Consider the following 25188-nt stretch of genomic DNA (forward strand, 5'->3'; position numbering starts at 1 on the left):
AAACCAGCCCCAAGCTTGCTCCTCTGGCCCCTCCGAAGAGTTAGGTCATCTGCCCCATCCATGGCAGCCTTCCTTACACAGCACCTTAATCTTTCTTTTGGGAACCATCCTTCCTTCCCCTCATCCTGTGGCTTGAAAAGTGTGTTGATCCCACCCCGGGAACTGCAGGTGGACATGTTTCAGCCCTGGCCAATCAGAACACTTCACCAGCACCCTCCCCGAAAGGTGATTGGTCCAGCGGTGGGCACATGACCCAATCCAGGCCAATGAGAGCCTGCCCCGGGCTCTCCTTGCAACTGCTGGGAGGGGAGATTTTGTTCTATTGGGATTGCTGAGCTGGTCCAATGTCCCAACTCAGGGAAAAACAGCTAGACGGAGAGACCAAGTGCTGATGAGTCACCTGTGCCCCAGGTCCTGTCAAACCTTAAGAAGTCAGACCCGCCTCTTAACTTCCGTTATAAGAGCTAATAAAATTCTTTTAGCTATGAACTTTTGCTTAATGGGGCCGGTCGTGGCTGAGTGGTTAACTTCGTGCAATCCGCTTCAGGAGCCCAGGGCTTCACCAGTTCGGATCCCGGGCGCAGACATTTCACCGCTCATCGGGCCATGTTGAAGCAGTGTCCCACGTACCACAACTAGAAGGACCTACAACTAAAATATACAATCATGTACTGGGGGGCGGTTTGGGGAGAAAAAAGTAGAAAAAAAAAAAAGATTGGCAACAGTTGTTAGCTCAGGTGCCAATCTTAAAAAAAACCAAAACCACCTTTTGCTTAAGTTATAGTTTTCTCTCAGTTAGGAGTTAATGAATTCTAATCCCCCTTCCTTTTGTGGCCCCCTCAGTCACTAATCAAGTCTAGTGGTGGACAAACTTTAAGGAAAATGAGTTTATGAGTCACATTTTAAAAACGTTTTGGGGCCGGCCCTGTGGGCGAGTGGTTAAGTTCACGAGTTCCACTTCAGCGGCCAGGGTTTTGCAGGTTCAGATCCTGCGGGCGGACATGGCACTGCTCATCAGGCCACGCTGAGGTGGCATCCCACATGCCACAACCAGAAGGACCTACAACTAGAATACACAACTATGTACGGGGGGTCTTTGGGGAGAAAAAGGAGGAGGGAAAAAAAAGATTGGCAACAGATGTTACCAGGGGCAATCTTTAAAAAAATAAAAACTATTACTATTTAAAAAAATGTTTTATCTGTGACTGCTCTAGAGTCTTATCATTTCTCTGTCCCCAACAGGCATTTTCTTATCTTTTTCCTGGCTAATATTGTAGAAACTATCTAGCCCAGACTGATTGTAAAGTCTGTAGTCTTCAGTACTGAATCTGTGCCTGACACATAAGAAGTGCCTTATAATTATTTGTCAACGAATAAATGAACAAGATACTTATTTATCCAAAATGTTCAGTGTCTCCCCACTTGTCTCAGCCTGTGAGGCTCCGTAACAATTCTCTATTTTTCCAACCTCATTTTCCACTTTCCCCTTGTTCACTCCAGTCTAGCCACAGTCTCTTAAACCCCCAAGCCTGTTCCTGCCTCAGGACCTTTGCACTTGCTGTCCAGTCATGCAGTTTCTTCCTCCAGTTCCTTCCCCAGCTAGCTCCATCTTCTCCTCCAGGTCTCAGCTGGACTGTCACCTCCTCAGAGAGGCCCTCCCCAATGACCACCCTGCCAAAGCAGACCCGCTTTTCCCATGTGGTTCCATGCTATTTGATTTTCTTCACAAATCACCATCTGAATGTCCATGTGCATTTATTTCTGTTTATTGTCTCTCTCCCCAGGAGGTCAACTCCACCAGGGTAAGTCCTTGTCTGTTTGTTCATCGCTGTGCCCCAGTGTCCAGGCCAGAGCCTGGTACACACCAGGTGCAGTAAACATCACGCAGTCACGGATGGGGATCAGCCAACATAATCTGCTGCATGAGGACGATTCCTCATCAAATCGTGGCTCTCCTCCAAGTGTTTGGAGCAGATGCCAACATTAATTCACTGCTCAGGTGACAAAGCCCCCCATCCTGGGTCCAGGGCTGGGGGGAGCTGGGAACGGGGGTAGGGGTGGGGCCGCACGCTCCGGCTCCTTCCCCACTCCTCCAGCCAATCAGGAAGCACGAGGCAGCCGAGGGTAAGTAGACTCTTGCTGCTTTGTTATAAATATATTATGTACATCCAAAACCTGACATTAAAATATTACTCCGTGTTACAGAAAAGATATTAAGGCTTTCTATTATTTACATTAAACAAGCAAGCACCTTTAAAAAAAACTAAAACAAAAAAGCCCCATTCTTCCTTCTCTGGCATACCCCTGGCCAGAGGGGACACTGTGTCCCCCTTTCAAAGGACAAGACCCTGGGAAGACATCCTCCTGACTAGAAACATCAGCTCTGACAGACGGGGGCGGGTGGGGGCGGGGTTCCAGACCTGGGCAGGAAATTCTGGCCTTTCCTGGCCGGCTGCCCTCGACTCTTGCTGCGCTTTGCCAACCTTGGGTGGGCAGGCGAGGCTGAAGGTGGTGGTCGGGGCTGTCACCCATCCAGGCCTTTGGGGTCAGTTTGCAGAGCCACGGCAGGGCCATGCTCCAGGGACACTGAGGTGCGCCTGGGAGCTCCCAGACCACTGCAGGCAGACAAGGAGGGACGATAAGACAACTCGGTGGTCCCAAGGCCAGCCGTGCTGCAGGGCTGCCCAGCGGGGCAGGGGGCCACAGGGGTGCAGGGAGCGGTGGAGCCCCCCCACCGAGGGAGGCTGGCAGGGTGGGGCTCCTTTTCTGCAGAGTCAGGCTTGGCAGACCGAGCAGCTCGGGTGGCCGGGAGGGGCCGAGGAAAGAAAATGAAAAAGAGGAAATGAAAAATCAGTGGCTCAAGTATTCTCTGTGACTAGGGGTGGGCTGGGGGTGCCCGGGCCCAGCCCAGGAGGCATCCTCTCCACCTGGAGGGGCCGGCGAGAGGAGGCTGGAATTTGGCAGATGGCTTCGGTCTGGGGGTGCTGGGGAGGGTTGGCAACAAGGTGGCAGGCTCGGACGAGCTATTTGATCTTCTGCGCCCACTTCATGTCATCCGCCCGAGGCTTCTCGCCCGTCAGGCCCTGGATGAGGTCCTCCAGGCGTCGCCAGAAGCCTATCTTCTCCAGAGGGTAGTTGAGCCAGCCTGTGGTGGAAACAGAGCACAGGGCGGTGGGTTGAATGGGAGAGCAGCAGGCGAGGGGGTGGAGAGCTGCCCTGCCTGGGACACGAGTGACGTGACGGGGGAGTGAGTCTGCAGAGGGCAGGGGACAAAGAGTGACGGCGGCATCTGGGGATGGGGGCCTCCCACCAGGGGCTTAGTGAGGGGCGGCTCAGACATGCCTTCATCCCCTCACTCATTCCTTTCTTACTGAGCGCTCACTACATGCCAGGCACGGTGGCAGCTTTTCTTATCCCTTGGCTCAAATGCCACCTCTTCCAGGAAGCCTTCCCTGACCACCACTTCAGCAGCACTCCAGGCCTGTCACATCACCCTCTTTTATTTCCTGATAGCCTTTATGATAACCTGTAACCATTCTCTTTCATTCACCAATTCCCTGTTTTGTGTGGGTTTTTCTCTCCAGCCTCCAACTAGAATGTTAGCTCCTAACAGCACAACCCCATGTTCTTTCACTGTTGATCCCAGCGCCTAGAATGGTGTCTGGCACATAGTAGGTGATCACGAAATACTGCTGACAGTCCTATTTACCTTGTATTACAGCCTCCCACTGAACCACCAGGTAGATACTGTTATTAGTCCCATTTTCCACACGAGAAGACTGAGGCTTGTGGGGGGTGTCCCGATTACTATGCGGCCAAACCAAGACTGATCCCAGGCCTGCTGAGCAGTCAACTGATCTCTGAAACAGCCTCAACTCAAACCCTCCATCTGCCCTCAGAGTGTGATTTCAGGACGGGCCAAAAATATTTTTTGTGGCTCTCAAGTTGTATCTCCAGAAAGACAAAAAGAACAAAATAAAAACAAAACAAACACAACAAAAACCAAAATACAAGTAGCTGCAGCTCACGGAGTACCTACTATGTGCCAAGCACTTTGCACCTGCCATCTTGCCATGCACACCCCAGCCCTGGGGAGGTGGTTTCTGGAGGTGGCTGCAGCCCCATTTGGTGGATGAAAAAATGACATCCAGGGAGGCTGTGAGTCTCAAGACACATATGGAGGAGCCGACAAGTGAAGCTGAGCTGGCCTGACTAGACAGCACCCCCGATATACTTGACCTTGAAAGACCCCCTCAGGCCCCAGAAAACTGCCTGCCTCCCCTCACCTCTTTGGCACTGGCCCTTTACTCCCAAGGGCATGTGGGTCTCCTGACATGTTCCTGCCTCAGGGCCTTTTTATTTGCTGTTTCCTTTGCCTGGACCATCTGTCCCTGTTTATCTGCAGGGCCCCGCCCACACTGCTTCAGCTTTCTGAAGCCCTTGTGTGAACAGCTTCCCTCCCCTGCCCCGGCGGCCGTGACTCTCTGCCCTTCCCCCTGCTTTGTCTCCTCACAGCACCCTCAGGGCTGGCGGCCTCTCTCATCCCTGCCATCACTCTCCCCTCACGCCCTCCACTCCAGCCACAAGAGCCTCTGTGCTGTTCCTCAAACAAATCAGGCATGCATGTTGCTGCCGCAGGGCCTTTGTACCTACTGTTCCTGCTGCCTGGAGGGCTCCTCCTCCAGGTCGGCATCACTCTTTCTGTTCAAATGTCACCTGCTCAGCGAAGGCCCCCAGTTCCTTCTCCCGCCCCCTGCTTTATCTTCCTCCACAGCAGTTAGCACCATCAGATGTAGGACTTATTTATTTATTGTCTGGAATGTCCCCTACTAAAGGTGAATGCCACGAAGGCAGGGATTTTTGCCTGTTTTGTTCAGTGTTGTGTCCTAAGCCCAGAGCAGTGCCTGGCACATAGTAGGTCCTCAGTAAATATTTGCTGGAGGGATGGGATGGTCCATGAGGTGGTGGTGGGGTGTCTGTCTTGTTTACTGCTGTGTCCTCAGCACCTAGAATAGTGCCCAGCACATAGTAGGTGCTCAATAAATGTGTGCTCTGTGAGAATGTTCTGGCAGGGCAAGGACTGCATGACCTCCCATGTGACCTCTGCCCTCCTGACCCTGAAGACAGATCTGCAGCCGGAGCAGGGGCGGTTCATTCCACGCCACCCTACAGCCGCACCTGTAGTGATGCAGAAGTAGGTCTCATGGGGCGAGACGTGGTGGATGCGATGGTGTTTACGTGGCAAGATGACATGCCAGTCCTGCAGGAAGGTGACCCAGTGTGGCAGCCCGAAGTACGTGTGTGACCACTTGTGGATCTGGTTGGTGAAGGTGATGAGGATGACGAGGCAGAAGACGAAGCACTCCCAGGGGTACAGCTGCTCCAGGGTTTCTGCAGGGGTACAGGGTGGGTGCCCACAGGGCCCACACGGTGTCACATAGGCTGGGGCCACCATCAGCCTGGCCCTCAGCACTTGCCGGGCAGCTCCCATCCCAGGACAGCACCAGGGCCCCCTCCCACCTCCCACAGGGCCTCAGCCAGCTCAGACTCCCCTCTGGGCCTCAGCCTCCCCTTCTGCAGTGGGCAGACAGCGGAGCAAGCACAAGCAATCATTAAGAACGTGGGCTCCGGAGTCGGCAGAGCTGGGTTCAGATCCCCGCTCTGACGTTTCTTGGCTGTTTGTGGTTGGGTCGGTGATTCTGCCTCTCTGAGTCTTAATTTCCTCATCAATAAAATGGGAATAAGTCTTGGTCGAGGCTCCCTGGAAGCAGAGCCTGAGACAAGGATTCACATGCACGTGATTTATCTGGGCCTGGGGGGGAATCCTCTCTTCTGGAAAAGCATGAGGGAGTGAGGGAAGCAGGACAGGGCAGGAGACGAGCTGAGCAAAGATGGCGGGGCAGAGTCTCGTCTCAGCGGGATCCTGGGGGGCGCTATGGAGCATCAATGGCTCCACAGAGTTGGTCCCAAGCAGAGACGAGGGGGCTGGCCTTTCGTAGGCTTCTCCTGTCACTGGCTTCAGGCTTATCCCAAGGGGAGAGGCGGGTCCTGTCCTGGCCACTCTCAGAAGGGGCGGCTGGGAGCCGTTAGCAGCCACCACTCTCAGCAGCTGGGGGCTGGCGCAGCCCCTGGGGAAGAGGATGTGCTGGGGTACCAGAGCACCCACTGTACCGCCCAAACTCACATACGCACCCGGGTGTCGAGTTGTTGGAGAAATCCTTGGCACGGAGGAAGCACTCATCCACCCACCTTCCCACCACGTGACAGATGAGGTAACTGAGGCTCAGAGCAATGAAGGGACTTGCTTTGGGACAAATTCCCTCTCCAAAAGAGGCAGGACAGAGATCTGAACTCCGGACTGTCTGAGGTCACGGCCTATGCTCTTCCCACTAAGCCAAGGCAGCAAAACCAGAAGCCCTCAGGGTCAGGCAGGTAAGACAAATGAGCAAGGCGGGCTGGGTGTAGGACAGCAGGGAGTAGTGGGGACTGTGGCAAATAGGAGAGCATGTGTCCTGTCTAAAGAAGGTGGCCACAGCTCATCTCCAGCTCAGGGAAGCCAAGTGGGAACAAAGCCCCAGGGTGGCCAGATCAGATTGTTCGGGAGAAGCTGGAAACACAGATCTTTATGTCAGATGTCCCCCTTTTATATGAAGGCAACTAACTAAGAATTTTTATAACACTGTGAGGGGTCAAACACACACACGAGCCACAGGAGGCTCCTGGAGGGGGTGTGCACGTCTGTCCCTGTGGCCCCTGGAGCCCACCACCAGCTGGCGTGCTCACCGGGGCTCTGGGTGTGGAACTTGTAGGCCATGTTCAGCAGCGGCAACAGTGTCACCAGGCAGTTGTCCCCGTTGGTCTCGATGAAGTCGTGCCGTGTGATCGCCGTGGGGTCGATGTGATGCTCCCGGAATGGGCGGATGAAGGCCTGGGGTGGGGGTGGGGATCCATGCGACCAGTCAGCCCGTGCTGGTCAGCCACTCTCCATGACCCTCTGCACACGCTCGACTGGGCTCACCTCCTTGCCTTCGGGATGCCAGAACTTTCCACCATGCCACTGATACAGATGCCACCCAGCCTTCAGGGCCTAGGTCTAGCAGCTCCGGCAGAAGATGGGTCAAAATGCCCTGGTGGGGACCTCGGCCTGGTACTGCCCCTCTTTGGGCCTCAGTCTCCCTACTGGGCTGTGAGGGGACTTGGAGACCATCCCCGCCCTTCTTCCCCACCCTAACACAGTTGAACAGATGCCTCACAGTGACAGGCAGGACCCTGTTTCTTCCCAGCATCCAAGCCCCTCCTGCTGGTACCAGCCCCCCCTCTTCTCTTAGTACAAGCTGTTCTGATGGGGCTGACCCCCCACAGCTCCACCTAAGAGTGAGCACGTGACCCCGGCCTGGCCAATCACAGCATCCCATCCCTCCCGCCCCAGTGACGGGCTGAGGGATGGGCATGTGACCCAAGCTGGACCAATGGGAGTGAGCCATGGGACTGGCCGTGACTGCCGGAGGGGAGAGCTCTCTGCCCACTGGGGGCTGAGCTGAGAGGATGGAAGCCAGGCAGCCACAGCCCTCCCGGCCGCCTCGTTGGCGGAAGCCTACACCGGAGAGAGGCCTGCAGGCGACGGCAGAGCCGGCCGTGGAGAGACTGCGTCCAGAGAATACGGTCTGTCCTGCCGGACCTGGCCCCGTCTTAATTTGGCTCTACTGAAATTTCCAGTACAGAATTAGTACTTTTGTTTGTTAAGCCAGTTTGTAATGGATTTTGTGTAACGAACAACCAAAAAAGTCTGACTGGTATAAGATAAGGTTCAATTAAAACAAACAAATAGGCAGTGAGGTGCGGCAGGGCAGGCAAAGAGAACCAGACGTGGCCCCACATTCACGGGGTCCTGGGGAGGCAGACACAGCGCAGAGCTCTCTGACTGTCCTATGCTTGATGCTTCTGCTTCCAGAAAATCCCGGGGGATTCCTGTGCTAGTCTCGGAGGAGGGGCACGGGGTGGGGCTGGAAGGATGGTTCCCATCTTTTAGATGGGGAATCAGAGGCCCAGAGAGGACAGGGGACTGGCCCAAGGTCAGAGAGCCTGACCTCCTTCTGGAGGAGCCAGGCTGGGCTGCGGGTCTGGTCCACATACACACCTTCCCCACGATGGGCAGCTCCACGGAGCCCCAGGTGTCGGCTCCCCAGTGCACCAGGCCAGACAAGAAGTCAGCGATGAGGGCTCCTGCAACTGTGGACAAGGGCAGGGTGAGCCGGGGTGGGGGGACACACAGAGGGACGGCCACCCACCTCCCCGCCCCAAATCAGGAGTCACGCACGCACTCACCCGCTCACCTGCCCGTTCACTCACTCGTTAGGGGAGAGGGTCCCTTCTCTATTTGCATGTTTCTGCCCTGTGACTGGAGCCCCGGTGTGACACCCCTGGCCTCCATCTGTCCCCTCACGTGCTCTGCCTCAGGGGAGCCGCAGGGACTCACCTGCTTGGTGAGTCTAGAGAGAATAAACTGGATGCTGGGATCAGCCCACCCTTCCCCTATCAGGTGCTGACTGTCCCGTGTCCCTGAGCCCCAGTTGCCCCACATGGGGAAGCCTGCTCTGCTCCAGCACGGCCGGTGACTAGAGGGAAACCTCCTTTCAGGGTGGGTGTCAGAGCATCTTTTGTGCAGACAGAAGCCATGCCCTCCCCAACCTGGCTTTTATCAACAATAAACACGATAATTTGGCCTCCAGTAGCCTTTTCCTTATCTTTGTTCTCAGTTTGTTCAGAACTGGGTGGTGTCCCCTCCGAGACCCCAACACCACTCACTCACTTGAGGGCTCAGGATAATACAGAGGTTAAAAGCTGTCAGGCCTGGACTCAAATTCCAGCTGTCACTCACTGGCTGTGTGACACTGGGCATGTTACTTAACCTCTCTGTGCCCTAGTTTCCTCTAGATAGATGGGAATGATGATTTAAAAAACATAGTGGCTACCATTCCTGAGCACTTTCTCAGTGCCAGACGCCAGTGCTTTACATGCTCGATCTCAGAGGCGTCCCACAATCTGTTGGAAATTGGTACCATTTTAATTTTTATTCTCACTTTATAGATGAAGAAACAGGCTTGGAGAACAGAAGCCACCAGACTGAGGTGACATAGACGGCAAGGGGCAGGGCTGGGCTCTTAACCTGTCTTGAGATCCAAATCGAACACAGCAGGATGCTGCCACGCTTGTACACTTGGGGAGACTGAGGCAGAGTGGCCAGCAACCTGCCAGAGGTACCACACCCGAGCCATCCCCTGTCAGTCCCCTCGCACACCCTTACACGCCTCTGGGTCTTTGCACTGTTGCTCCCTCTGCCCGGAACATTCTTTCCCAAAGGTGACACAGCTCACTCCTTACTTCCTTCAGGCCTTTGCTCAAAGTCCTCTGGGGACCCCTGATCTAAAACTGTGGCCACTCCCGTCTTCCAGTGCGTCCATCTCCTGTCTTTCCTTTCCCGGAGCACCTGTCACCCTGGACTTCCTTTTTGTTTGTCTATTGTGTCCCCACGAGAATGTCAGCCCCACCAAGGCAGGGAGTTCCGTCTTCTGTTGATGGCCGAATCCGGTTCCTGGCCCTCACTGGGGTTCAGTAGATATCTGATGAATTCATCACGTGCAGCACCACGGCCGGTGCTCAGCACACGGAGCCCTCAGGACACATTATTCTTGCTGTTACTCAGTCATTTAGTCGATCAAGCAACATTCTGCGAGGACCTACTGTGTGCCAAGCTCTAGAGCCAGAGATGCACAGACACTGAGCTCACTATCTCCAGGGGCAGAGATCCAGGGGTGGAGGTGGGGGGGAGTGGTTCCGAGTGGTGAGTGCCGGCTGGGTCATGTGACTTCAGGCCGACCCTTTCCTTCCCTCCCCAGACTCGGTTTCCTGGTGTGAATTTGATGTCCGAGGCCCAGCTGGGCCATTTAAGGTTCTCTCAGTTCCGCTAGGGCCTCAGCTGCTTGTGACAGGGTGACAGGGGACCAGGGCTCGAGAGCAAGGGGGCAGGGGGAGCGTGCGGGTCATGCAGACGTGCAGTTCGATGGCCGGGCCTGCAGTGAGGGCAGCTGTGACCAGAGACTCTCCAGAGGCCTCGCATGTCCCGCCCCACGGATGCCAAACGTGGGAGGGACGGGGGGCTGGGAGGCACAGCTATATGCAGGCACCTGCGAGCTCCTGTGACAGGGGCTGGCGGGCAGGTGGGCACGTGCATGTGGAAGCCCAAGGACAGGCTGTAGGGTGACAAGGCACAGGTGGCTGGGCTGGGGAGAGGCTGGGCTCCTCGGTGACGATGCTGGGAGGGTGGCCCAGGCTGAGGGCTGGGGGAGACTGGGGAGACAGAGGCCAAGGGCTGACCTGCCCCCCACCCCTCCCTGCAGACCCCGGGCGCCCGCTCCTCCTCAGCTTCCAGCTCAGGGCAACCAGCACCCAAACACCCTGGCTAGAGCTGTCCTCCCAGGCAGGTGCTCTCGGTCACATCTCCCTGCTTTTCTCTGTCACACTTGTCACCACCTGGGATGGCCTCATCGATTGTCCCCACTTCTTGGATGAGGGCGGGGCTCAGAGAACCGGATCACCTGCCCCCCAGACCCATGGCATGGAAGTGACAGCCGTAGGTAGGGAAGAGGAGGGTCACCCTGCCTCCCAGACCAGCACCCTTTCACGCCCTAAACGGCACCTCGGTAGGTCCAGGGGCATTAACAGAGCTCCTGCTGCATACCACAGGATGCTGTGCACACACTGTCTAGCAGGAGGGACGAGAGGCCACATGGCCAAGGGCTAAGGTGGACCTAGACCAAAAGTCGGGGGCCTCATCTCTTGCTACCATATTGCTGTGTGACCCTGGGCAAGCCCCTTGCCCTCTCTGGGCCTCAGCACCTTCACTTGCATAGTGAGGGGTCAGCTGAGGTGCCTCCTGAGGCCCTGTCCTGATAGCTGTAACCAATGCCGTGCCTAAACACTGCCTTCACGAGAAGGCAGCCCCCCAGCAGGCACCCTAATGCCCCTTAATCTCCTACCCGCCCCCCCCCCCCCATTCCATGCAACCACGGATCTGCTTCCCATCAGAGACCGCTTTTGCCTATTCTGGAACTTCCTATCAATGGATGCATGTGGTATGTGCTCTTGGATCCAGCTTCCGTCACTAGCACGATGCTTCTAGAGTCATCCGTGGAGCTGTGTGTTATCAGGACGGCATCCTTTTCATCGCCGAGTAGTATTCCCCTGCCTGGACGTGCCACAGCGCTCATCCATGTGGTTGCTGGATGTCTGGGTTGTGTCCAGGTTGGGACTCAAGATGCTGTGAACACTCAGGTACAGGCCTGTGTGCAGACATACACCCTCGCTGCCTTTGGTCCGGACATCAGCTATTTATTTACCTATTTTTTACTTGACATTTATTGAACACTTAGTACCAGGCCCCCTGCCAGCACCTTAAATGTTTTATCTCTTTTAATCCCTAAACTGTACCAAGGCCGGTCCTAAGCCGGTTACATATCTTATCTCCTTAATCGTCCTAAGCATTTAATCCTTACAGATGACAAGAACGATGATAATAAGAACAATATTATAAAGACAACATACGTGATAAAGGTCAGCACTGGAGTGTTTCCTGTGTGCCGGGCCCTACGTCAAAGGTGTTAAAAATGGCATCACTGGGGAGCATAACGCCCCACACCTTAACTGTGGCTGCGCAGTGACCTCCTTCCAAAGGGCACACAGCATGGAAGCGGAGGACTGTGACCGGGTCGTGGAGACCCCCGGCAGACACCACCAGGGTCAGCGGTCAAGGTCAGCGCCACATGCAAGTGCTGCTGACACCCCCCCTTGCTGTGATGTCACGGAAGCGGCACCCCACCTCTGAGCGCTTCCTCCCCAGCACACAACCAGGCTGGGCCAACGCCAGACAGGCGCCAGCAGAGGGCACCCGACCCAGCAGCAGCTTGCCTCCAGCTGTCACGGGAAGGCTCACGGGGGACATGACAGCTCAGGGTCATGCGGAGTCCCGGATGGGATCCTGGGACTGAAGAAGGACGTGAGGTAAAAACTAAGGAAACCTGAATAAACGGTGGACTTCAGTTCAGAATAATGTATCCATGTTGGCACGTGAACTGTAACAAGTGCAGGATACTAATGTGAGGTGTGACATGTTAACAGGGCCAACTGGGGGCAGGGGGCATGTGGAACTCTGCTCATTTTCTGTAAACCTAAACTGTTCTAAAAAAAAAAGCCTGTTTTTAAAAAGGGTATTATCTCACTCCATGTCCACTGTGATGGGCCTCGCGCAACCCAACTTCCCAGAGAGGAAGCGACACTGGGAGGATAAGGACCGTGCAGAGTCATGTGGCAGCCGGGGCGGTGGGGGCCGCCGGTGAGGGCCATTTGCACGGCCACGGAGCCTTCCTGTCCAGGTCTGGGCATGGGCAGTGACTTCAGTCACCTGCCATCCATCAAGGAAACGGGTGGGCGTGGGCAGAGCCTGCAGCACGGTCCCAGGCCACATCGCGCGCCCCCACGTTGCTATGGTCGGTGGCTTAGATATTGCTCCTCTCTCCGAGCCTCAGCCTTGTCATCCGTCAAATGACCAGCACCTGGTCCTTTCAGGCTGCTGCGTGGGGAGGGATGTGAGCTTCGCACAGAGGTTAGAATGGGAGAGGAGGAGCCTCCCTGCCCTGGGGAGCAGCGGGTGGCTGTTTCTAGAGCAGGCCTCCAGGACCCAAGCCTGCCGCCTGGGGCCGCATCAGTGGGGGCAGGGCTGGCGGAGGCAGCCACACAGAAGCTTCTTTGTCCCAGCGTGGCGCTGGCTTGCCCGGGTTGGCTTCAGCCTGGTTCCCGCCCTGGCTGCAGGCCACTGTGTGGGGATGGGGATGACTCAATGACCCTCAGACAGTCCCTGGGCTGTCACAGGTCACCCGGCTGGGCCTCCCTGGCCCCTGCCCACCTCAAGGCCTGGTGTGGAGACAGAGTGGCTGAGACAGCAGCGGAGAGTGCTGAGGGCTGGTCCCTGTGGTCCGGGAGCCAAACCCCGTCTTTGCCACCTTTCCGCTCAGAATCACGCGGAGACTCCTCACCTGACCTACCGGGTGGGGCGGGCCGTGACCAGAGGCCTGTGACTGCTGACCTCATCACCGACCTTTGCGCTCACGGTGCCCTGTTCACGGTGCCCCGCTGCCTGAACCGCCGCCCCTCTGCCAGCCTGCCAGAAAACTCCTACCCACTCCTTCCAGGACCAGCTCACAGCCCCCACCCTTCTCTCCACCTCCCCAGAGGGCAGCAAACAGCGCCCACTCACTCACGCATTCAGCAGTCACTCACGCATTCACGACAACGCTGCCCTTGTCAACGTCGCTTAGGACCTCCACGTGGCCAGACTCGGTGGTCCCCTCACCACCTCATCTCACTGGTCTGCTCGGTGGCTGCTCCTTAGCTGACCCCCAAGTCTTCTGGAGACACACTGTCCTCTTAGCCTCTGCGTCCCCTCCTGGCTCCTTGGCGGGTTCTTCCTCCTCTCCCCAGCCCGGAAGACAGGAGGCCTGGGCCTCTGTGCACACTCAGCCCCTGGGGCCACTCTGCCAGCCCCTGGGCTTCAAAGGCCATCGCTACTGAGATTCCCACCTGCAGCCGTGGCCCCTGCCTCCAGTCTGGGACTTCCAAGCCAGGTCGACACCTCCCTTTGGCTCTCAGGCCAGACCTCAAGGATCTCCCCTCAAGCCAGCTCCTCAGACCGTGACCCGTCTCTGCCATCAGCAGCCCCACCGCCTCCATCACTCAACCCGAAGCCTGCGAGTGGCCGCTGACCCCTCCCTCACGGCTCACCGTGCACAGCTCGCCCAGGATTGGACGAATTTTGCCACCTTCACTGCCCGCCCGGGTCTGCCACCCTCTTCACCTCCTGTCTGGACCTCTTTATCCCTCCTCCCTGCAGCATCAGATGACGTCAGCTTCCCCTGGTAAACTCACCCGTGGCTTCTCACAGCCTAGAGAAGAAAACCCCGAGTCCAGACCACAGCATTCGAGGCCCCACGTGATCTGCCCCCACTGCCTCCTGGAGCTGCCACCAGCTACTTCTCCTTTGATCAATTTTCTCCAGCCACACTGGCCCCCTCTCCAGGCCCCTCACATGGGGCACATACCAGCCTCAGGGCCTTTGCACTTGCTGTTTCCTATGCCTGGAATGGCCCTTCCAGAGATGAGTGCCTGGCTCCCTCCCCGACCTCTTTCAGGTCTCTATGCAAATGTCGCTTTTCCAGAGAGGTATTCCCTGACCTCTCACCTCTTCTTGCTGGTCCCTGATCTTGATTTGTTTCCCAGCACTGCCTCATCTGTCTGAGCTTATTAATTGGGCACCTTCTCATGCTTCCCCCCCGGCCCCGCCCCGGTTTCCAGGGCCTGCCGGGAGCACCAGAGCCTCTGGGGAGATAGTGCTGGGCTGGGGCAGGTGCTGTAGGCTGGCAGGATGCCTTCCCGCCCGCATGTTAGCACACAAATCAGGGCGGCTACTTAAACGGATTAGGGACTGTGCAAACACCACTATCAGGATTGTCTGCCCTGCTCAGCCCAGAGGCAAGGTGTGTGTGTGTGTGTGTGGGGGGGGGGGGGGCTGGTATCACATGCAGTGGCCAGACAGCCAGGGATCTCCTGGGCCAGGGCTGGCAGCTCTGGTCCCAACCAGGGAGGGACGTGGTGCCCTGCTCAGGACGCCCCCTCTCCTGGTTCAGAAAACACACACCTGGGCTCTGAAGCTGCATACCCTTTCCCAAACTGGGCCCGCCACCTGGAACCCCCTTTTTTCCAATGCTAACTGGAGGTTGTACTGCCCCCGGGATGAGTCCGTGGTCTGGGAGCCAGGCAGTTCTGGAAACGTGACCCCAGACACTGCAGCTGAGGGCCAATGGGCAAGTCACCCAGCCTCGCAGAGGATGGTGACAGACCTCCTCAGGGTGGCCACCAAGGGTTAAAGAGCCCAGCGTGGGGCCTGACGCACAGCAGGAGTTTGGGAAACAGCCATTGTTAAAGTGATCACTGAGCGGAAGGAAGGTCCAAGCCCCGGTGCCTGATGCTGGCGGGGTCCCCTCACCTCTGCTGTCGTTGGCCCTCTCAGCCGTTATGCATGCCTGCACTTTGCCCTCACAGCAGCCCTGGGAGGCAGGTGCTGTGAGCAGCCTCGCTTTACAGATGTGGAAAATGAGCTCAGAGATGCAATGACACTTGTCCAAGGCCACCCAGCCAGGAGGTGGTGGAGCTCGGAACCCAGGTCGGCAGGGGCCTGCTGGTAACCGTCCCTGGATGGGGTTCAGGGCTCACACTGTCTACTTACTGCCCTTGAATGTGATGCTCCAGGGCAGAGAGGCCGGAGGTGCAAGTCTCTCTGACCCCTGGGTGGAGGTGGTGCGTCTGGCTCCTGCAGGCAGGGCCAGGCTCCCCAGCACTGCATGCGTCAGCCTCCCCTGCTCCAGCTGGTCCAGCCCCCAGCACACGCCCACCCCGCCCGGACACAGAAGGCTCCCTAGCGGCCTGAGCACTATTGGCGCAGGCGGCCAGAATGCTTTTAATGAGGTTGTGGGAGCTGAACATGTAGGGAGGGCCGGGCGGACCAAGGACACAGCTGCCCTCCGCCCGGAGCCCGGGACCGGGGAGGGGATGTGGGCCTGCGTTAGAGGGAAGAGGGGCAGGTGGTGGGCGGAGAGGAAGGAAACGGAGCCACCCCAGGACCTGGGAGTGGAGACAGTGAATTGAGAACTACGTTGTGCGTCTGGCCTGAGGTGTGACTCTGGCTGGTCCCTTCTCTGAGCCTCAGTTTCCTCACCTGGAATAGGATGCCAAGTGTAGCATCTACCTCCCAGGCTGTGGATGGGCGAGGACGGACGGACGGAAACGCTCCACAGGGACTGGTAAGTTGCAGCCTGCTCATTCCTTCACTCACTGAGCCCATAAATACTGATCCAGCACCTGCTGCGCGCCAGGCCTGGCGCTTGGGGCGGGGACATGGCAGTGAACCACAAAAATCTCTAACCCCAGGGAGCTGACATTTGAGCGCAGGGAGACAGATAACGAACAAAGAAAGATATTGTGTAACAGAGCAGATGAGGGGTGGCCTGTGATGGGGCTGCTATCTTCAAGGGGTAATCAGGGAGAGCCTTCCTGAGGAGGTGGTCTCTGAGTAGAGACCTGGATGAGAGGGTGAACCATACAGGTGTTTGCGGGAAGAGATTTCCAGGCCCAGGAACAGCATATGCAAAGGCCCTGAGGCGGGAGTGTGTTGGACAGCACACGGTGGAGGCACAGTGATGAGGCCAGTGTGGCAGGAGCAGAGGGAGCCAGAGAAGAGTCAACGGACATGACGTCTGAGGAGGAGCCGGGCCAGGCCGTGCTGGGGGGTTGGTGTTTTATTCCACGTGTACAGGGGAGTGGCGTGACCTCACTGGGTATCTAACAGGATCTCTCCGGCCGCCGGCAGAGAATGCACAGTGGGGGGCAGAGGTGGAGGCAGGGAGACCAGGGCAGAGAATAGTCCAGGTGGGAGGGGACGGAGGCTGGGCCAGGGTGGGGACAGTGGAGGTGGAGAGAAGGCTGGATTCTGGATGCATTTTGGAAGCAGTGCCAAGAGCACTTGATAATGGTTTACACGTGGAATGAGAGAGAGAGGGGAAGGGAGGCTGACACCCAGGTTTCTGGCCCAAGTGACAGGAAGGCCATGGGTGCCCCTGACTGAGACGGGAGGCGGGCTCCCAGCATGGGCTCCATCGCACGCAGGCAGGCACACACAAGCAGGCACACCCACACACAGTGACACATGCGTGCAAGGTGCCATCAGAGTGGTGCAGACACCAGGTAGGTCCCCGGCCCATGGGAAACTGAGGCAGGCAGAGGGGCCGTGGGAACTCACCGACACCCAGCATGATGAGGGGCGTGTGCTCCCAGCGGGCCAGCAACAGGAGGTGGACCAAGTTGTGGGCGATGAGGCTGAAGCACAAGACCACACAGCACCACTCCTGGAAACGCTTGCCTGCAGGGAGAGGAGGCGGGAGGTGAGCGTGCGCCCGAGCGGAGGCCCACAGCCAGAGGGCGGGGCCCCACGACAGACAGGCCCTAACCTACCCACTTCACAGACGATGTCACTGTGTCACTGAGACCCAGAGAAGGAGAAGGGCCTGGCCAGGTCATACACTCGGGACTGGCCACATTAAACCAGGCACAGGGCCCTTCTGAACACAGGTCCCTCTGCACAGCTCACATGCCCAGGAAGCCGGCTTGGCACATGCCAATTCTTTGGCACATAGGCCAAAATGTTGGTCTCCTGGGGTCCTTTGGGCTCCCTCTGGAGACACCTGAGGGAACTTTAATGCACTTTTTTTTGTTTGTTTTTGGTGAAGAAGATTGTCACTGAGCTAACATCTGTGCCAATCTTCCTCTATTTTATGTAGGATGCCACCACAGCATGGCTTGATGAGTGGTGTAGGCCCGCACCTGGTATCTGAACCTGTGAACCCTGGGCCACCAAGGCTGGGCATGTAAACTTAACCACTGCACCAGTGGGCTGGCCCCAACGTCCTGCTTTTCAAACTGGCATCATGGCATCACCTGTCCCCTTTTGTAGGTAATTATTTGGAGGTAGAGGCTACAAACAGCTTTTAATCCCAGAGGTTCAGACCCTGCCCCACCTCCATCCAGCAGGGCTCCAGCAACGAGTCAGGAATTCAGGAGAAACAGCGCCTTGGGTACCACTGCTGGGGCTTCTGCCAGGAGCGGGGTGTCTGGCAGCAAGCTGTGGGGAAGAGGCAGTGCAGACAAGGGTCTCAAACTCTCCAAGTCTCCAGGGGCTGGCAGGTGAGGCGGGCTGGGTGGGGACAGTGGGAAACTGAAGCACGTGCGCCCTTTCTAAGGGAGTGGCCACTGAGTGGCCCACTACTGCCGGGTGGGAGAGGGCGCCCGGGGGGCTGGAGCTGCTAACTCCCGAGAGAAGCTGGACATCAGGACGTGGGTGGGAAACCTCCTCTTTAAACGTTGCCACATTTTTAACAGGCACGTGAGCTCTGACAAGCTGATTCACCCACTGCAGTTTGTCCGAGGTGTCGAAAGACCAGAAATCACCAAGTGTCCGCTGCCTGGGGGATCAGCCCAGTTAATTGAGTCCATGGCATCTCTGCAGCCTGGACAAAGCCTGGGCGGGTGTTTCCATGTGGATGTGAAGGATGCCCAGGACGTACAGGAAAGGGCAAAAAGCTAAGTGCCAAACGGCAGCCATTTATGTACAAAAGAAAAAGGCCTTTACAGTCAAGACGGGCTTCTTACTCACTCCTTCTTGAATTTAAAATTTGTGAATATACTACTCCATCAAAAATCTCTTCTTGTAATTGTAAATTAAAATAAAAAAAAAAAATAAAAGGAAATTAAAACCCTGTGTGGGTGACACAGAATGTGTTACAGGGCCCCTGGGAATATTGTTTTCTCAGGCAGCTGGTCCCAAGGGCATGGAAGACCCTTAATAATAAGAATTTTCTTATCATTAGTGTTTAACATCTACTGAGCAGTTACTTTGTGCCAGGACCCGCCGAGGTGATGCTTTTTGCAGATGAGAAATCTGAGGGTCAGAGTGGTCCCAAGGAAGTAGCCCAAGACCACTGTATCTGGTTAGCTACAGACCAGGATCGTATGGCCAGAGGGTCTGGCTCCTGAGACCCTGCTCTCACCCAACCCTGTCCTGCTCCTGCTGTCCCGGTCTCTCCCTCCTTACAGCCCTGAGGATGTTCTGGGTCAGGCTGACCTTAAAGAACAGGGCCAGGCAGGCCCCTGTGAGTGATTAACAACCAGAAGGGGCCAGGACGGATAAGAGAGTCCCTCCTGCGTCTGTCTTCTCCTCTCTTCACTGCGCTGCGCCTGGGGTTCCCTTCACCCCCTCCGCACCTGGCTGACTCTGGTACTGCTCTTACAGATCTCAACCTGGAACCTCTACCTCCAGGAAGCCATCCATGATTACCTCCTCTGACTCCTGGGCTCTCCCAACACAGGGCCCATCATGCCGGACTGTCACTGCCTGTATAACGTGCGTCTTCCCCTACCCAAAAGTGAACTCAGAAGGCCCAGCACCGTGTCTGGCTTGCTCGCCAGGGCCCTGGCACACAGTTGGGGTTCAATAAATGCTTGTGGGATGAGCAAATTCCCAACCATGATCCTAAAGGAAAACTGCCAGGCTCTGTGTCCGGGGCTCCCCTCACCAAAGCACCTTGGGAAGGAAAGAGGAGGTGTCCCATGATTCCTGACAGGGAAACGGGCTCAGAGAGAGAGAAAGGGCCTTGCCAGGTTACACGAGAGCATGCTGCACCCTGAGCCAGAATCAAAACAGCCATCCTCCCCACGCCCCAAGAACAGATCCAGGCTCAGAGGGGGGAAGGGACACACCCAGGGTCCCTTTGGCCCCCTCTCGCACAGATGAGGACACTGAGGCCCAGAAGGGGAAGGACCCCACCAGCGTCACACAGCAGCAGAAGCAGCCTAGGGTGCCTCACTTCCTACTTTTCAGTCAGGGGCTGTTTCTCTTGGCCCACATGGCCTTGATGCCCCACCAGCAGCAGCCTGGGGTCACCCCAGTCAGGCCCCCCGGGGCCTTCCCCTTTCTGGTTCCTGTTTTTGGCCAGGGCCTGGGGCTCAGCGGCAGGAAGCCTGGGGAAGGGGGCAGCAGGGGGTGAGGGACAGCCCATCCCTCAGCGCCCACGGCCTGCCTGCCCACCCCCAAGCTGCGGGGACACCCAGGGAGGCCTGGCACGGCTGGGGGCCAGGTGTGGCCCACATCAGAGATGCTGCAGACCCTCTCCCTCCAGCATATTTTGCTCTCAGTTTTAACAAAATTAGCTACCCTTTAACAAAACCACATAAAACTCCTAGTTTCCCACTTCCCTTGAGAACACAGGACTCTGGTCACCCCGGGCCTGAGCAGCAGAGGCTGCCCCCTCAGATGGGGCAAGAGGTCCTGGTTCACCCAGGTCCCCTGCCCTCCTCGCTGCCTCACACTGGGTGGCTTTCCCCGGTGGCAGTCCTGGCCGGGCGCCTGCAGTCATCTGAGACTCTGAGCACAGTCTCTCATCCAAGGCTCAATCTCTCCAGGGAGGCGCGGTGGCATCCTGCTTCCGGAGGAGGAAACTGAGATTCAGAGGGTGAAAGTGAAGAGCTGGGTTTGGATCCCCGGCTCCTAAATGGGACACGTTAGCCTGTCCGGGGCTGTCCTGACTCCAAAGACAGCCCAGCTCTCTCCCCATGCCACGGAGAATGTCCCGCAATCTGAATATTTTCCCATCTAAACTCTCGCTCTGACCTCTGGAATCCAGATCCTTCTACAGACCAAGTGCCTCAACTTTGATCCATAAAAAATACATCTGTATACTAAGTGGCCTTCACTGAGCTCCTGCTACAGGCCAGGTACAGAGCCCGGGACCATCTCAGTTGGCTCTCGCTGTACGCTGTGGGCTGGGGACCACGTGCCCCATCTTTCGGAGGGAGAATTAGGCCTGGAGAGATGAAGTGACTTGTCTAAAGTCACGGCGTGGACAGTCAACCTGGCAGGGGCTGTGTGGTCAGGCGTCTAAACGGTGTCACTTTACAGGTGGGCAGACTGAGGCCCAGAGAGGGGATGGGCTTTGCTCAGGACACAAGAGCTCAGGCCATCTCTGGCAAAGCGCTGGGGCCTTGGTTCCCGAGCAGGCCGTGACCTGGCCAGGTCCGTGGTCTGGGCCGAGTGACAGCCGGGACTGCCTGTTGGCCCGGGGGTGGTGGTGTGGAGGGCTTGGAGGCACCAGGCCTCGGGCCGTCTCTGCTTTCCTCGGGGCCAGCCACAGGCAAAGCTTGGCCTCAGGCCGACTCTTTCCGGAAGTTCAGTCAGAGAAGCCCTGACTCACCTACGCTTCTGACGGCCAGGGCCACCAGGAGCCCCTCGGCGTCAGGGAGGTGGGGGGACAGGAGGTCGGGAGAAGGTAGGGACCGGAGAGGGAGGAAGAGAGACAGACAGAGACGAGAACAGGAGCCAGAGATGCAGAGAGACGAGAAACAGATAGAAGGAGAGAAAACCCAAGACAGGGAGAGATAATAGAGAGACAAATAGAGAACAAGAGAAAGCACGGCCAGGGAGAAGGAAAAGCAACAAGAGTGAGGGAGGGAGACAGCTCGGGCCGGAGCGTGGCAGGGACCAGGCCTCCGTCCTCTGGCTTCAGTCACGCTCACTGGGGAGCGAACCTGGCTCAGCTCTGGACAGCAGGCTAGGAGCCCCGCCCAGCAGTCCTGACACCCTCCACCTTTCCGCTGACCCCACGCTGAGAGTCCGTGTGTCCCCCAGGGCAAGGGGCATCCATAGTTAGCCAGGGTGGGTGGACAGCGGGCTCGAGTGACCCCTCAGGATCCATCCACCCCGGGAGCCCAGGGCACCTGAGAAGTGGCGCACACATAGCCAGGTTTCAGGTGGCGCCTGCTGGGAAGCTGGACTACCTGCCTCACCCCAAGGCTTGCCCACGAGGCTGGGGGAGGCCTGCCAAGCCCAGCAGGCCCGTTGCAAAGCCTGGCACCTGGGACAGGGCCGGCTGCTGCTGCAAAACCCAAACCCGGAGTGGAGTGGGCTGTGGGCCCCTCTGTGGCTCCCGGACCCAGAGGACCAGGCCCCAGCTCCTCGGCCAGACACTCGGGGCCCCCAGGATTGGCCCTCGCCCTTCCCTCCACCCGACACTGCCCTGAACGGGCCACTCACAGCTCCCCACAGACAGCAGGCCCGCGCTCTCCACCACCACCAGCATGCATGCTGCTCTGCTGACACGGGACCCGGCTCTCCCTCCTGCACGTCACCCTTGCTGGCTCACTTCCACGGTGAAGATTAAGAACACAGAACCTAGAACACCCGCCCACTGAGTGTTCTGGTTCTGCCCTGACACTCACCGGCTGTGTGACCGTGGGCAGGTCACCCTTTGCTAAGCCTCAGGAGACACTGTAACACGGATGGGGCGCTCAGGACGCGCCAGGCACTTCAGGGAAAGCAAACTGATGCTGGCCCTGGACCTGCCCCTCGGGTAGGGGCAGAAGCAGGCCTAACCAGGCAGGACAGGCATTAGGAAGAGCACAGATGGGGGGTGGGCTATGAGGATGCTCTGGGGGTCTCGAAACGGAGTTAACAGCAGGGTGCCCCTCGGACAATCGTGGTGAAGATGAAATGAGAGCACGTGAGGAAAATGCCCAGCACAGCCAGTGCTCCATAAATGTCAACTCTGTTAGCTGCCTTATTATTCCCACCAGCCGTCACAGTGCCAACCCATCTCTGGCCCCAGGAATCTCAAGAATTCAGTCCTGGAACCTAGCAACTTCTACTCTCCCCTCGCTCACTCTGCCCACAGGCCTCCTTGGTGTTCCACAAATACTCAGGGCCTTTGCACCTGCTGTGTCTCTGTCTGGACAAATCTTTCCTCCATTATTTTCGTGTCTCCCTCCCTTCAGGTCTCTTCAAATGTCACCTGCTTGGTGAGGCCTTAATTGCCCCCTCTCTAAAATGTCACCACCCCCAATATTTCACTTCCCCCTTTCTGCTAGATATTTGTTCCAAAGTGCCTGCCACCATTTGGCAAGTGAGATATTTCCCTTACTGACTGAGTTTACTGAAATGCCAGCTCCTTTTTCCTGTCTTGTTCACCCCAGGGCCTACAGCAGGGACTGGGACAAAGGTGCTCAATATGTATTGAGCCTGGTCCCTCATTTTATAGGTCAGGCCCAGAGAGGTCAAGGTACTTCCCCAAGGCCACACAGGGCAGGGACAGGGGCAAGCAGAGGGGGGCCTAGGGAATTTGGAGAAACCAGTCTGGCCAGTCTCTCCTTCCTCCACTCCCGGCCCCCACAACTCAAGGTCAGGAGGAGATAAGACTGCAGGTTTGGGGCATGAGAAAGCTGTCTGCAGATCCCCTCATGGCTGTACGTCAGAGAGTGAGGGACACCTGGGGAAACTAGAAGCGGACAAAGACGGAGTCTCCGTGGAACGGGGAGGTGGCGGTCCCCGGGGAGGCTCGGAATGCCCGGGTATGATCTGGTTGAAAGCTGGTAGGGTTTAAACTTGAATGGGCAGAGCTGGACACCAAAGGAGAAATCTGTGAATCCTCACCCTCGCTTCCCAGGTGATGAGTCTGAGGACCAGAGAGGTGAGGCAGCTGACTCCAAGACTCACAGGAAAGGTCAGCCTACCATGTTAACGATAGGGAGCGCCTACTGTATGCAGGCAAGGCACCAAAGCACATGATCTGACTTCCTCTTCCCAGCGACACTCAGGAGCAGACAAACTTTGCCTTGTCCCCATTTAGAGGTGAGGAAACTGAGGCTCAGAGAGGGAAAGTCGCCTGGCCCAGGTCACAGAGCTAAGAAGCGGAGTCAGGATGCCAAGCCCAGCCTGCCCCAGGGAGCACAGGAGGTTTTATGTTCACAGGCTGGATGTTTTAGGAACAGGGTGAAGAAACCATGGCAGCATGGGCCAGGTACCAAGTCAGGTTTGGAAAAAAATCACACCCACAGCATGGACTTGCAAGTCCCGAAAGGCCTCTGGGGATCTAGGACTCAGCGAGAAAGCAAATGGCCCAAGGTCACGCAGCCAGTTATGGCTGAGATGGTATGCAAACCCAGGCAGGTCAGGGCAGAAAGCCAAAGGTGGCGGTGGACCCATGCCCACCCCAGGGTGGGGCTGTGCACCGTGGCTGTTCCCTGGCGAGAGGAAAGACGTCAAGAATGTTTGACAGAGCTCAGCGTGATGGTGACATCCAGGCAGAGGGGCCTTCCACAGCTCCCAGTCATCTGACTATGGAGTTCTCACAGGCACTTCCTTAACCCCTGGGGACATTTGGCTCTCCTGGGGCTGGGCAATGAAGTTCCCGAGGCTCACGTGGAAGTCAGAGAGGGGGTGAGGCTGGTTCGAGGGAGCATAAACGGTAGGCACAGCGGAAGGAAGCCGGCGATCTTGGCCTGAGGGCCGAACCGGAGCAGGTGTCTCTAAACAGCGGTCTGGTCCGGGGAATATGGGGGCTCCACCCCAAAGTCCCCGTGGAGGTGGCCAATATATGCACGTGGGGGAGGGGCATGGGCTGGGGTTGCGGCTTGTGTATGGGAGGAGCTGAAACCGGAGGATTTGCCGTGCCCTCTCCACCTGGGACTCCTGAGTACAGCGTGCGGGCGATGCTCCTCACTGCGGAGGGGGAGGAGCCAGGAGGACGGGAGGGAGGGCATGGTGGTCTGCAGCCGCTGAAGCTATAGCTAGGACGGGGCTCTAGGGGAGGGGCGTCTGGGGCACTCGGTAGCTGGGCGCTCCCGATTTGGGGTTCCCAGAGCAGGGGGATGACACGCCCAAATTTAGAGGGTGAGGTCACTGTTTGCAGCACAGGGTCCTGGCTGGGGGCACAGATGGGGCCCTAGGGTGTGAATTTCGGATCTGGGGAACCTGAGACAGGGTGTGATTTTTAACCGGCTGGGGACAGTGCATGTTGCCGAGGGGCTGCCTCCGGCTTGGACCAGGTCCTGGGGTGGGGCTCCCTCGGTCTAGGAGCAGTCTTTGCAGGCGCGGGTGCCCCGGGGCTAGGATCCGGATCTGGGGGTGCGATGGGAGCTCTGTGTGTGGCCCAGGGACCTGATATGGCAGTTCCTTGATGTGGGGAGTGTCTTTGCATCCAGAAAGCCCCGGGGCTGGGGTTCTGGCTTGGTCTTGGAAGGGGTTCTGGGGTGGACTTGGGGGTGCTATTTGCAAGTTAGAAGCCGAGGCTGGAGTTCTGCGGGGCCTGAGGCTGGGGCTCCGATCTGCGGGACCCGGGGTCGCTGTCTGCAATCTGGGCTGGTGACGGCAGGCCCGCAGGGGGGCCCGGAGGGGGCCCGGAGGTCCTACCTGGCGAGTAGAGCGCGGCTAGCTCGCGGGCCCCGGCATGCTGCGCGCCCCAGCGCCGGCCATACGCCGCCTCGTCCTCGTCGAGCTCCGGCTGCTGGCCCGGCCCATCCTCGGCGCCCGCCATGGCCCCTCGCCCGGCCCGCCTGGCACGCTCCGCTAGCGCTGCTGGCGGCGGCGGCGGCAGGGCCGCGGAATCGCGGCGAGATCACGCCGCCCAATGACTGCCCAGCGCCGGGCGCGGCGGCGGCGCCGGCAGCCGCCTCGCCCGGCCGCGCGTCACAGCCAATCGGGGC

The 25188-nt window shown here is 57.7% G+C and overlaps 1 protein-coding gene and 1 long non-coding RNA gene across 3 annotated transcripts; one reads left to right on the forward strand and one right to left on the reverse strand.

Annotated features, from left to right (window-relative positions):
• Window positions 1–1738: 1738 nt before the first annotated feature.
• PEDS1 (plasmanylethanolamine desaturase 1) lies at window positions 1739–25183 on the reverse strand. 2 transcript variants are annotated; one of them, XR_011531164.1, is made up of 7 exons: window positions 24896–25183; window positions 16904–17023; window positions 8138–8229; window positions 6784–6928; window positions 5179–5391; window positions 2421–3145; window positions 1739–2175 (listed from the first exon to the last, which is right to left on the reverse strand). XR_011531164.1 is itself a non-coding variant. In XM_070589435.1 (6 exons), exons 1-6 carry the CDS (start codon window positions 25017–25019, stop codon window positions 3024–3026), a joined length of 816 nt encoding a protein of 271 aa, XP_070445536.1. In that variant the 5' UTR covers window positions 25020–25183; the 3' UTR covers window positions 1739–3023. The 2 variants fall into 2 exon arrangements, 1 of the variants encoding a protein (XP_070445536.1); XM_070589435.1 differs by having other exon boundaries at window positions 1739–3145.
• On the forward strand, window positions 7495–12274 carry LOC139078270 (uncharacterized). The gene is made up of 2 exons (XR_011531167.1): window positions 7495–7662; window positions 9088–12274. It is a non-coding gene; the product is annotated as an uncharacterized lncRNA (long non-coding RNA).
• Window positions 25184–25188: the final 5 nt, after the last annotated feature.

This window comes from Equus przewalskii, chromosome 21, assembly GCF_037783145.1.
Source record: "Equus przewalskii isolate Varuska chromosome 21, EquPr2, whole genome shotgun sequence".
Taxonomy (NCBI): Eukaryota; Metazoa; Chordata; class Mammalia; order Perissodactyla; family Equidae; genus Equus; species Equus przewalskii.